At 25.4% G+C, this 13384-nt stretch overlaps 1 protein-coding gene across 2 annotated transcripts; it reads right to left on the bottom strand.

Moving 5' to 3' along the window:
- Positions 1-586: 586 nt before the first annotated feature.
- On the bottom strand, positions 587-11678 carry LOC145841923 (dynein axonemal assembly factor 11-like). 2 transcript variants are annotated; one of them, XM_082949224.1, is made up of 9 exons: positions 11490-11678; positions 9378-9463; positions 8137-8269; positions 5088-5196; positions 4920-5023; positions 4629-4779; positions 4257-4402; positions 2282-2468; positions 587-992 (listed from the first exon to the last, which is right to left on the bottom strand). In XM_082949224.1, the coding sequence occupies exons 1-9, from the start codon at positions 11656-11658 to the stop codon at positions 806-808; spliced, it is 1272 nt and encodes a 423-aa protein (XP_082805350.1). In that variant the 5' UTR covers positions 11659-11678; the 3' UTR covers positions 587-805. The 2 variants fall into 2 exon arrangements, with proteins under 2 accessions (XP_082805350.1, XP_082805351.1); XM_082949225.1 differs by having other exon boundaries at positions 2288-2468.
- Between the last annotated feature and the right edge of the window lie 1706 nt (positions 11679-13384).

Below are 13384 nucleotides of genomic sequence, written 5' to 3'. Positions count from 1 at the left end.
CCGTGAAACAAGCTCAAGTTTAACAAAACGGTTGATTATAACTATTCGATCATCAGACCACAAGCCTTCGGTAGACTGAGACCGGTTCTAGTAAAGTTAAGGTTACAAAATCAAATGCTTTTTTTAAATTAAAATTCAAAAGTTTATTATTTTTTCAAAAATCAAACCGTTCAAAGATTTACTTCAGATATTCAATATTTTCAAGAAAGACAAACTCCAATATTGCCTTAATTTTAGTTAATATAAAGCTACAAAAACAAAAATTTATTTGAAATAAAAAAATTATTAAATTTAATTGATTAAAATAATGAGTAGAACCAAATAGAAATTGTATTTAATGATATTGTTTAAATGATTATTTAAAAGTTTATCATCGGTGTAATTCATTTTGAACATTTTTAACATTAAATAACTAAGAACTATTAAAAAATTTACTTCAATAGTAAAAAAATAGATTTAGAACTTTACAGTGAAATGTGTTTGCTTAGATTCTTAATATTGTAAAATATATGCTTTTTGAGCAGCTACTCTATAAAAAATATAAACAAATAGTTGAAAAAGCACAACATTTTTACCAAAGTGCAAACTCTTAATTAATTAAAAATCAATAAAACAATATCTAAAAATAAAAAAACGATAACTCATATTATTATCTTGAACAGCAGGTAAAAAAAAGTTTTAAACTAAAATTTCAAAGAGTTTTTTCTTTAAATAAAAAAGTTCTATGATACAAATACAGTCAACAAACCACAAGTGTTAACTTCAATTGAAAAATACAAGTATATAAAGATTCGTTCAAAAATTATCAAATGAGAGGAGGTACCTCGGGGTGACCATCGTCGTAAGTCTCAACGCAACTTTCAACTTTCTTCTGTTTTCTGTGATTGCCCCTGTCCTGAGTGACCAGCTTGTCCAGCTGCTCCAAAATCGAGCTTTGCGGTTCCCTCACCTCCAGAAAGTTACTCTTTTCAGCCACCTTTTCGGCTTTTTGCCTGAATTTTTTTTAAATATTAAGGATGCACGCATTATTTCGGGTTTGCAAGCGTAAAAATATAGGGTTTATAAAATTAAAAAAAACTAGAGTTGTAAATGAATGTTAAAAACGGAATAACGTTAAAGTGATTTTTTTATAAAGAATCCAAACGGAACAAGTTCATTAAATTGATTCAGTAACAAAAAAAATATAAAAAACATCAGTATTGTTTAAGTAACAATAATAACTTATAATACAAGTTTTTAAGGTCATGTGAGGTACAACTGAACCGCGATGAAATGAAAATTTAATTTTGTTTGAAATACATATTTGTAGCTCTTTTCAAAAAGATTTTTTTTAATTTTCTAGTCGTTAATTATATCTGAAAAATTTTTCAAACTTAACAAAAACATCCTTTTAGAACGAAACCTATCAGTTTGAAAGTATTAAAACAAGCTTTTTAAAAATTTTAGACTTATAAGTTTTCAATATTAAAAAATAACTCTTATTTTAATTCAAAAAAGAGACAAATTAAAATTTTTATTGTCTTATAAAACCTTGAAGATTCATAATAAAAAGAAAAAATATTTTGTTTTTAAATGCTTATTTACTTAACTTAGATAAAAGCTTTTTAAAATATGGCAAAGCTTTTTTGTAAATTTCTTCCAGGTTTTCTGAGTTTCTTCCGGATTAAAAAAAAACAAGTTTTTTCGTCCTTTTTTAGTATACAATTAAAGGTAAAATTAAAATACTAAAATGATTGAAATTTTTTTTTTTTTAAACTCCAAGTTTTAATTGAACGAAATTCCTCATTTGTTGCCCGTGCCAACTTACAAAACTTTAGTTGACACTGATTTTTTAAGTAGTTTAATATTCTAAATTTATTAGAATATTCGCTTTCCGATAACAACTTTTATACAAAAAATTAAAAATACATTTTTAATCAAGTTGCGTGCCCACTGTTTGGGAGGTAAGACAGCTTTTAAAAAGAATAATTCTTGAAAATTTGTATTATTTGTCATTAAAAAATAACTAAAAGGGGCAAAATATTTTTTGACTCTTTTAAACCTTCTAATAAAAAAGGGTCATTAAAAGTTTACTTTCCGTACGATTTTTGTAGAAATTGTTTTATAGACCGCACTGTATCTCTAAATATAATTAGTATTTGTGTACTATTTAAAAAAGTACCGTAAACTCTGTAGTTTGTGCTTTAAAACAACGTCCAATGTTAACTTGAAAAAACCTCTTGGTCTCTATCACCTCCTTTATCATATAGATAAAATTTTAACACAAAATACGCAAACTAACACCAACGTTTTTGGTCTCTGAGCAGGCACTTTAGGCGGGTACAGCTTGGGTAAAGTGACCAGCAAGTGACCGGTGACTTGAGACCTTTTCGCCGTGCAACTGTCCGGTTTAACTTCTTCAAACAGAACTATCTGCAACACTTTGCCTTTTATTGTTACTCGCGCGTACCAAGGCTGTATATCCAGGTCTGAAAATATGTTAGTTATTTTTAACTGTGCTGGTGAATACTTACAAAAAAAAATCAAAACAATTATGAAGAACTATTGAAAATATTCTATAAATTGCATTGGATATTCAAGTTTTAAAATAAACTGCTGCAAATTACTTGCATTATTCATTGTTTGAACCCTGAATACAAGAGCCAGACAAAAAACGGCCATATTTGAACACTGATGCAATTTTTCATAAAAAACAAAACAAATTTACATTTTAAAGTTTTGCAGTCAGTGTGTCGTGGTAGCTGTGTGAAGATTTACTAAAAGAAATCTTATTTAGAACTTATTTGTGTATGTTGTTGTAGGTATTTTTTAAATATATTTAATATTTAAAATGTATGTTAATCGAACTGAATTATTTGAGTTTCATTTTAATGTTTAATAGTTTATTAAGCCTCTTAGAGTTTATTTCTTACTAAAAGTTTTATTTAGTTTTTATTTAATTGTTTTACATCTTTTAGATTTGAATAGTTACCAGTCCTTTAAGTGTTTTATAATTTACTGCACTATAACTTGGCTATTTAATAAGTTGCTCTCTTATCAAGTGATTTATAAAAGTTTAAAAAGTAATTTGTTTTTTAAAAACATCGTGCTTGTATTGTTTTGTGGTTCTTTATATAATAGATACATTGCTAAAACTGTGTTATATAAATTATATAAACTAGTATGGAATAGCTTTAAGTATTAATAGATAAAATCCATTGATAAGTTATAAGTTAGCACAAAAGCATTTTACATTTATTATGTCCAACTTAAGTAATATAGATACAAAGCTGCCTGCAGAGGGTCCTAAGCATAAGCGTGTTATAAATTCTCCCCGTCTGGAGGAGAAGTATAATTTAAAAGGTCAGGTTGACAATCTGCTCTCAGACAGTAAACCAAACCCAACTGAGATTTTGGATTTTGGCCCACAGCTCACAGCTTAACAAAATATAACATATATTACTTTGTTTCGCTTTAGATTCTAAATTTAAATACATTTTTCTTGACTTTTACATAGTATATCAATTATTAATCAATTTTGAATAAAGATAAAAGAAATTTGAATTAAAAACTTCTGAGATATAAACATTCATAAAATAGTTAAGGGTTTAGGGGTTATGACACCTTTTTTATTCTTATTTTTTAAAATAATGACTGAGCTACTAGTCAATTTTTATTGTTTTTTAAAACTCAAAATAACTTGGAGCAAATTAAAGAGGCAAAAAAGGCTAACTCATTAAAAATCTACTTCCTCCAAACATTTTTATACAACTTTTTTTAATTTTTAGACTATTCTTTATAAAATCTAAAAAAATCTACAGGAAGAAACTGTTTAATTTTCAACTAAATTTTTTATATGAAAATAAACAATAATAAGACTTTTTTGTTTTTTTGGTAATAGAATTTCAATTTCTTCATTAGAAAAATTTCTTTTAATATTGCTTTCCAAATATTGCAAGACACCTATCCTAAAACTTTGAGTTATTTTTCTCAAAAAACGTAGAAGGTAATAGAATTTTAGTTTTTTTTTGTTTACCGTTTTAGTTTTCTCCTCCCATACGTTATTGTACTCTCTAACTTTAACTGTTTTACATCGAAAATAAGTTTTTATAGTAATAGTTTGTAAAAAGCAACTTGTATCTTAGTAAAAACTCTACAAAACTAAATAAGTTTAAAAAAAATTTTACCCTTAAGTAATTAGAAAAACCTAACTCAGCGCATTAAATTGTACTCGGAAAGTGTTACAAAAAGTTTTGCATCTCACAAAAAATAAAAACCTATAAGAGAAGTGTCAAGGTATTTGTAGCAGGAAACGTCAAGAATGAAGTTGCAGTCGTCGTCGCTTTCAGTGAGGAGAAAATCAACTTTGGCCTCGTTCACACTCACCGGCTCACCGTGTTCATTGAAAAGTCTTCTCTTTTTCCTTACAAATAACGATAATTTTGTACATATATATGACTTAGCTTAAACTAAACTTTAAAAAGCATTTAAAACAATAGAAAAGTCACATTTATTCAAGAAAAGGGGTTCGTGATTTAGCTTATACCAAAATTTAAAATGTATTTAAAAAATTAAGAAGTTGCATTTGAGAATAACAGGTAAGACCACTTTAAAACCTAAATTATTTTCAACTACCATACACTATTTACTTTTCGACTTTTTGGGTGAATCTTGATGGCGTTGTCTTTTCTTTGTTTTCTCGAATCTTGTTTTGCATTTCAGATCTACTTTCCGGCGTGTAATCGACTTTTTCTTTCCAATAATCTTCTTCTTTCTTTTGCTTTTCTTCTTCATTTAACTCTGTTTAAAACAATTGTATACAAAAAAGGTAACAATAAAGTATAAAAAAAAATTATAAGAAAATATGTGAAAAAATCATAGAATAAAAAAAGTTTCGCAGGTAAATACAATTTAAATTTACTAATTAATTTGAAAACAACCTTTATCATCATCTAATTCAACTATTTTATCTCTTTGTTTGCTTTCATTTATTTGTTCTTGTCTTTTTATAGCATACACGGCTTCTTGGTCTTTTATTTTTTCTCTAAAACAGATTACTGTAAGGAAGATAGTAGCTATAGTGAAAAACAAACTACATTTTATAAAACCTCACTGCGTGGAAATTTTGTACAGCTTTTATTCGTTCTGATCTTTCAATATCGATTCCGTCCAGCTTTTTCAATTGAGTCAATGTTGCAATCACGTACTCTTTGTAACCTTAAAAGTTCAAAGCTATAAATTTAGCGTTTGATATTAGTTATATAGGTTATTTGAAGGATTTAAAAAGACATCAGTATCAGTTATAAGTTTATTGGATTTGATACAATACACATTAAAAATATTTAGCTCCATAATAATTTAGGATTTCGATTTAAAGTATTTTGTTTCAAAATTATTTTAAAGTAAATATTTTTTTTGATAATTGGAACTTGGTTGGCTATATGGGGTATGAAAGGTTTTGTACTTTTTTTTTTGAAAATAAATAATTTTTAATGTTTTTTTTTTATTTTTGATAACTACAATGTTTTATAAACACAATAATTCAAAATCAGATAAATAAATATGATATCGTAAATAAAGAAAACTTTAAAAAAAATGTTATATGACTATCGTATTATTTACAACTTTTTGTTAATAAACTAAGGTATTTAATTATTTTTTGTCAATAAGTATTTTTAAATAAAACTTGACTATAATTTGACAATATAAATTTTTTAAACACAGAGATAGTCATTCAAATTTTTTTATTAAATTATTTTAGTACTCAATATGTTGAAATTGTGAATTGAATGAAAACATCAGACTCTAATAACTTTATCAAATTAATAAAAACTGTTATGCAAAATCAAATTATAATTTTTAAAGTTTTAAATTCTTATCCAAATTCTATATTCAAAAAAAGAAAGCTTTTTAGTAATTCTAAAATGACAATTTTTAAATTTTAATATTTTTTTTTTGTAACATGTTTTTACTTTATAACTAGTTCAGAGTTTACTCAAAATAAATTAAAATAGTAGATGGTGTTTTTGTTTTTGATGATAACAGGTAAAGACTAATGATAAAGTATAAAGTGTAACACTTTTTAAGTTCTGTTGAAAAAAGTGCAAAAACGTCAGTACTTTAGTTTTAATATATAGATTAAAGTAAATCAGTCAAAAAATATACAGACTTATAGTCTATTGAAAAATTGCATTTTTAAAGTGCAAAGTTAACTGATAACTAAAAAAAGCTCACAACTTAGTTTATTACTAGTTTCTTCGTGTATAGTTAGTTTTGGAACATATCTGACCAATAATTATACAATACGATATACAAGACACACAAACTCAATAAAACTAAATATGTTTCGAGCAGTTCTCATCAGTAGAGTACAAAGCTAATAAGAAATAAGATTTCACAAACTTATTTAGTAACCAAGTTATCATAAAGTAATCAAAAGAGTAATAAAAGACTTAAGTAAAAGCAGTTAATAAAAATAAAAATAGTTTAAGGCCATAGGGGGGTCCAACATTTTTTTTTACTAAAATTAACTTTGGCTTTTATATGAAAGCTTAAAGTACAAACTATAAGCCAGTTTTTATAGAAATCAAAAATATCATTTAACTTTTGAGATATTTAACTTTTTGTAAAAAAATTCCAATATAAACGTATGGACCGCAAATTTTTCGGGGTCAATTTTCTCGGAAAATTTAAAATTCACTAAAAACCTATCTCCTCCTTCATTTTTTGACCTAGAGACTTCAAATTTTCAGGAAATGTTCCTTTAAATATTTTGAAGAATTTGAATGTTGGAATTTTTGAAATTTTGAAAAATAAAAATTTTATCCACAAAAAACTAAAAAAAAAGGGTAGTTTTTTGACAACAATTTTTTTTTATTCAAAATTAAAAAAATTCCTACAATAGATCTCTTTAAAGTTTAATGATACACATTCTGTAAAAATTTGAGAAAGATTACTCAAAAAATGAAGGAGGAGATAGATTTTTAGTAAAAAAGCCTTTTTTCGCATTTTTAGTTTTCGCCTTCCATAAGGAACCTATTGAACGCCCTTTCTTTGATCGCTTATATCTCAAAAATTACTTTGAGTTTTTTTAAGCGGTTAAAAGTGTCTGATAGCGCAGATTAAATTCTACAAAATAAGATCAGGTTGTAAAAACAAAGTGGACCCCCCTATGGCCTTAAGTTTACTTGTATTATAATTAAGCTACAGTGAAACTATACATTAAAATAATGACAATAACACGCCTTATAAAGTATAACGAAAATAAAGAAACAGTATAATCAAAATCTTTTTGCTTACGTAAAACAGGTTTTTTTAATAAAACAAAAATAGCTTCTTGTTTAATCAAATCGAAAACATTACTAGAGGATTTAATAATTTAAAGTCTATTTAGATTATGACTGTTTGCATATGTTGAGTTATTTACCAAATTTTTTGAAATGGATGAACGTTTAGATGCATTTAAAACTTAGACCCGTATATCATCCTTCTTTTCTGAAAAGCAAAAAACTCAACATTCTTTGGAACATGTTTTTTATCCTTTTCCTTAGATGTCTTGTTGTCAATCCAAAACAGCTTGCTTTACAACAGCAGCTAAATCAGTAAATTACCATACTTTTATTTAAGTTGGATATTGGATCTTTACCACCTGGTGTTAATAGTGGTTTTGTAATGAAAACAACTCTTAGGTTTGCTGCATAATAAGTATTTCTTATTAATTGTCTAATTTTCTTTTCTAACATTTCTGAGCTTTTATTAAAAAATTAGAGATCTAAACTAACTACACAATTTTCAGTTTCTAATGTCTTTCTTTTATCCAAGCTTTTCAAATGTAAATGAAATGTTTTGTCAACTAATTTGTGTAATTGACTTTGTATGTAATTAATATCTGTTTATGATGATTACAACTATTAATAAATAAGTTAAATTTATCTTTTATTTATTGCTATGTATCCACTGATAAAAATAGAGTGAAATATATCTGGAATTTGCACTGATTGTATTTTTTATATTTTTTTTAGCAAATTTCAACTTTAAATGTTTTCATTGTTAAAAATCATTTTGCGGAACAAATGTTTCTGCTTGAAATTGTAGCTTTACTTTAATGATTTAAATTACAATCATATCTAATATTTTAGAAAACTTGATGTGATTTACCTTCATAATTTGCGCATGGATTTCCAACTAAATAAAGTTCTTCTAAAAATTCATTGTTCTTCAAACTTTCAATGCTTGAGATTTGTCCAACAAAATTAACTGTTAGGTCAAGTTTTTTCAACGATTCACAGGCCTGCATATTTTAAGCACTTAAGGTTTTTTTTTTAATTTATAATTTAAGTTCATACTTAACTTAATATTAATATTTTTATTTAAGGCCATAGCCTGTCAAACTTTTATTTTTTACAAAAACTAGCATAAAACCTTGTATAAAAGCTTTAACTATACGATACCTTTTACCGAATAAAAGACAAATTAATTAAATTTTGAGATACTATCAGTTGTGTAAAATGTTTCTGATACAAATGTATAGAAGAAAAAAAATCATTGCTGATTTTATCAGTAATAAAAAAAACACTAAAATTTATCTTCTCATTAATTTTTGGTCAATTGACTTCAAATTTTCAGAAAATGTTCCTTGCATTAATAGAAAAAATCCTATTTGAGAATAAGAAATGTTAAATTTAAGAATTTTATAAGCAAGTAAATAAATAAATAATAATCAATACACTTTTATTGTTTTTGATAAAAAATAATAAAACTTGAAACAAAAGTTTTTATTATTTAGTTAAGATTAAATTGAGTTCATTTTAGAAAGATCACTTAAAAACTGTAGAAGAAGATAGATTATACAATTAGTCTTTTTTTCCCTTTTTACTTTGGTCCTTCTATAAGGAATCTATTGGGCTCTTTGACTTCGTACCCTTATATCTCAAAGTAAACAATGATTTAAAAAATATATTTATTATTATATGTTTTGAATTTTTGAATACAAATACAAAGATCTCAACTTCTAGAAGAGAACTTTTATAGTTTACTCTTTCAAGATCTTAACAATTTTTAATGTCATAAATAAGACTAACTTTTAAAATGTTATTTACCTCTTTTAAAACACGTACTTAATTTACCAGCTTTGATACCTTAAATCTCAAAAACTAATTTAAAATATATTCGGCAGTTAAAATTATCTTAATCTAAAAAAATGGTCTAAAAACAAGATTAGTTTATCAAAAAACAAGATATAACTTGAATTTTTATTTTCGTTTATGTTCATTGTTAGCTTAAAGATTTCATATCAACGACTTACTACCTCATTAAGTGCTTTTTGCAAATTTAATGGAACAAAACTCACATGCAAGTTAAGAATTTACTTCATAAGTTTTTGAAAGAATGGTACTTACTTCCAAGTTTTCAATTTTTTCAATGTTGTTCAATGCAAGATTTAGATAGTTCAGATCTTTCAATTTGTAGACATTTTCAATTTTACCTAAAAACAAACAGTTATACTGCCAAGGTATAAATGTGTACAAATCTAAGTTCCATTATAACAGACTTAAACATTTTGTCTATTTAAAAATTAATACATAAGTTAAAATAATGACAGAGTAGGGGAAATGTTCCTGGAAAAGACAAAGGTTAACATTTTTTATCTAGTAAAGGAAAATAATAGACAAATTTTTCATTTTAAAGCCCCCCAGAAACAATAAAACTATATATTTTAAAAATACACCCTCGTGCAGCAGCAATAACTTGCTCAACTCATCATCTGAAATTGTCTATTACTGCACAAAACTTGTTTTGCAATATATTGGTCCAACTTTAATCAATACCTTTTCAACAGCTTAACAATTGTGTTTCATGAGCAACAGGCCTCAGATTTCAACAACACAGCTAAACACTAAAATATACTGGGTTCGGATTGGGCAATAAAGGAGGTCACAATTCATTGCTCTAAAACTGTGTGAAGTTGTACCTGACCAAGTTTGGGTTTTGTTTGAGGTGTAAATAGGAGTTAGCTAGTAGATAAAATATTCATTGTTAAAAAGCTCTTTCATATCAAGCTAGGCAGGGGTTAAAAGTTCGTCAATGACACATCTGTGTTGACTTTAGAACCCTGCTCTACGAAATCAAGGGAGAGTTCAAATTTTTTTTCATTTAGCCTAAACCTTAAATTAGGTACATAGCTACAGCGAATATTTTTCTTAATAAATCAACTTCACCCTTGTGTGAGCAAGTTTCAAAAAGATACCAACTCTATCAGGTCTCTTTCATTTTTGAAGGACAGTAGGATACTGATGCTTTTTTTAGTTCGAAAAATAAAGCTAAAGACCATTTTTCTACAACTGTCCAAATTTATTTTGGGTACTTTTCAAAATCTCAAGCAATTTTACTCATTAAGTGTTTTAAGTCTCTTTTTACAACTCTCAAAAGACTTTGATGTTACTTTTTATAAAATGAGCAAGGAGTCTGCTTTTGGGATGATCTTTGATGTTCCCAAGCTTTTTGTATCTCCTCATCACATCATAAAATTTTGATTTTGGTACTTTTTAGCTACTTTAATATCTTTGATATGGGCTTCCCCCACTTTTAATAATTAAATTTTAATAATTTTTCAGAGACATTTTCTTCACAATCTAAAATAATACTTTTTTATATAAAAGTATTATATTTGGAAATAAAACTAGTATAAAAATTTATTCATTCCTAGAAAGTTTAAACTTTAGCTGACTTTTTTAAAGTGAGTACTTTTGCACTAGTGTGCATAGAATTTATTTTACTGTGAAGAGAGATTTTTGGTAAAGAATTAAAATCATTTAAAAATGGTGTGTAATGTACTCTAAATTATTTACAAACACTAATTGCTACAGTTCTTAACAAGTTGCTATACATAATGACAAATAAATTATTAAATATTATATATAAAATTTAATTAATCCAAGTATTTTAAAGTTATAAAATAAATTGTCTAGAATAGAGTGATTGATTAAATAAATATTATGCTGAAAGTGAAATAAAAAACTGCTCCAGCTTGCAAACCAAAAAAAAAAAGACTAAGGCCTAAACATAAAACCATGAGTATATCAGACATATTTTTAAATGTAGAAAATTTAATCAGAAAGTTTTATAGAATGATTTTGTATAACTGAACAAGGTTAAATTGCTTAAGTCTTAGAAGGTCTGTATTTTACACAACATAAACACTAAACCTAAACTGTATAACAATAAGTAGTAAACCGGTAGATAATTAAGAAATAATTAGTATTATTATAAAAAAAACTATTAAATTTAACATCATTGTATTTTTAAAGACAAATTTAACTGAAAATATTTTATAATGATAGCTATCTTTTTGTTTCACATTAAGACTAAAAATATGTTCTACATAAAAATTAAAGATAAAAATAAGTTTAAGAACATAAAACAATAAGTTTTTTTTTCAAATGTTTTTTTTAATTTAATGCTTTGTAAAGAAATTTTATTCTGTCAAAGAAAAATATCAAAAAAAAACTTACTAATTAAATTGTTTTGTAGGTATAGAATTTGAATTTTCTTACACCAATTTTGTATGTGCTCAATCTTTTCAATATCTAGTTGATGTAAAGATAATTCTTCCAATGAAAAAATTTCACCTTCGTTGTGCTCAGCTCTTTTTCTAACCATTTCTTCAGTAATTCTTACCATGGTTTTTTATATGTTTTAATAACTTTGACCTACAATAAACAGATATGTGTAAAATATTTTTATTCCAATAACACTTAGTCCTATGTAAACAGCCACAATAAAAGTATAACTGTCTAATGTGCAAAAAATAACAATATATTTGTAATAAGTAATAAATGACAACTGTTGTAATGCATAATGTATACATGCATTTACAATAATAAAATAGAACTGTTAACAAACAAGATAAATGTAATAAATTTAAAATATCATCCTTCAAAAGTATTTTAAATCATGTATATGAAAGTATATTAAATCATGAAGTTTGAAAAAATTTAATTCTTAAAATCATAACATAAACAACTTAAGAAGAAATTTAAATTTACTTTTAGGGCTTATAAAGTTAGTATATTTAATAATATTTAAAAAAACATATGCTAAAGTCCACAGAGCCTAAGCCTTGACTTTTTTATGCCATTCAACAAGCTAAAATTAAAATAAGGTTTAATCATCATACTAATTCGATCATCACACCTCAATTTCGGTAGACTAAAGATCCAGTTTTGGTCTTATTGAAACTTTATATTAAAAACTATTAATACAACTTTATATAACAAAACTAAACTTAGTTTTTTCTTTAGATATTACAGCCTGAGTGATAAATACTAAAATAGTCTAACTTATTTTAAACTAGCTTAAGTCAACCTGTACTTATGAAAAAAAACTTATGTAAAACATCTTCTCTAATAAAACAACAAGTATGCAAGCAAAACTATTCAGTTATAACTAAAAACTACCTACAGGATTGAAAAATTATTTATGAGAATTTTTTCAACATTTTCTAAATTACTTCCAGGTTTTTAGGAACAAGTTTTTTAAAAGGTTCATATTTAGAATAAAACTTAATTCAAGGTAGAAAAAAACTTTCTTAAGTATTAAAACAACATTGAAAAGATAACGTAAAGCTCTTATTAATTTAATCCAATTTAAAATACTTTATTTAATGGTTGCTACTTCAGTAAGTTTATATGTTTGAAAAATTAACAGTTGTTTTATAGTATATAATACTTCCATAGTGTTTTTAAAGACTTAATTTTAATTTTTTATTTTTATATTAGTTCTTAGCAATATGAAAGTAGATAGTTTTCTATTTTGATTCTTTTAAAATATATATTATAAAAAGTAATATGATCTGTAAACTTTTTGTTTAAAAAAATGTTTGTTTCTGTTTAAAGACAAGGTGCTCATTACATTATTAAACTTTTATTTTATATTTTTTTGTAATTCACAACTAGGAAAAAAGTTTTATTAACTTTGTTGGACATATAAAAAAAAATAGGTAAAATATTTCAGGATTTTAATGAATTCTTTAAATCAGATTATCATGGTTTATTGACTGAATAAAAAAGATGCTCAAAATATTTGACCCTAGGACCTGGTGAACAAAGAACCTTTTGGTTATTGAGTCGCACACCACGGATACCTTTTTTTGTCTTGACATATTACTCAGGATTATTCATAATGATTTTTTTATATATCATATTTGTTCAAAATTCTTTTTCTTTAAAGTACTAAATTTTGATATTTAGTTTACAAATTCCAGATTTATCCCAGATTCCACTACAATTAGCCACCTTTTTCAAGTTTTTTGACAATTAATTTTCACAAGTCTTATACCAATTTCATCCATGATTACACTTAATTAAAATTTTAGCTTTATGTTTCTAGCTACTCTTTAGCGCCACTT

This window comes from Thalia democratica, chromosome 8 (assembly GCF_965202585.1).
Source record: "Thalia democratica chromosome 8, ktThaDemo2.hap1.1, whole genome shotgun sequence".
Classification (NCBI taxonomy): Eukaryota; Metazoa; Chordata; class Thaliacea; order Salpida; family Salpidae; genus Thalia; species Thalia democratica.
The sequence above is the reverse complement of the archived record's forward strand: the minus strand, read 5'-3'. Positions and strand labels throughout refer to the sequence as shown.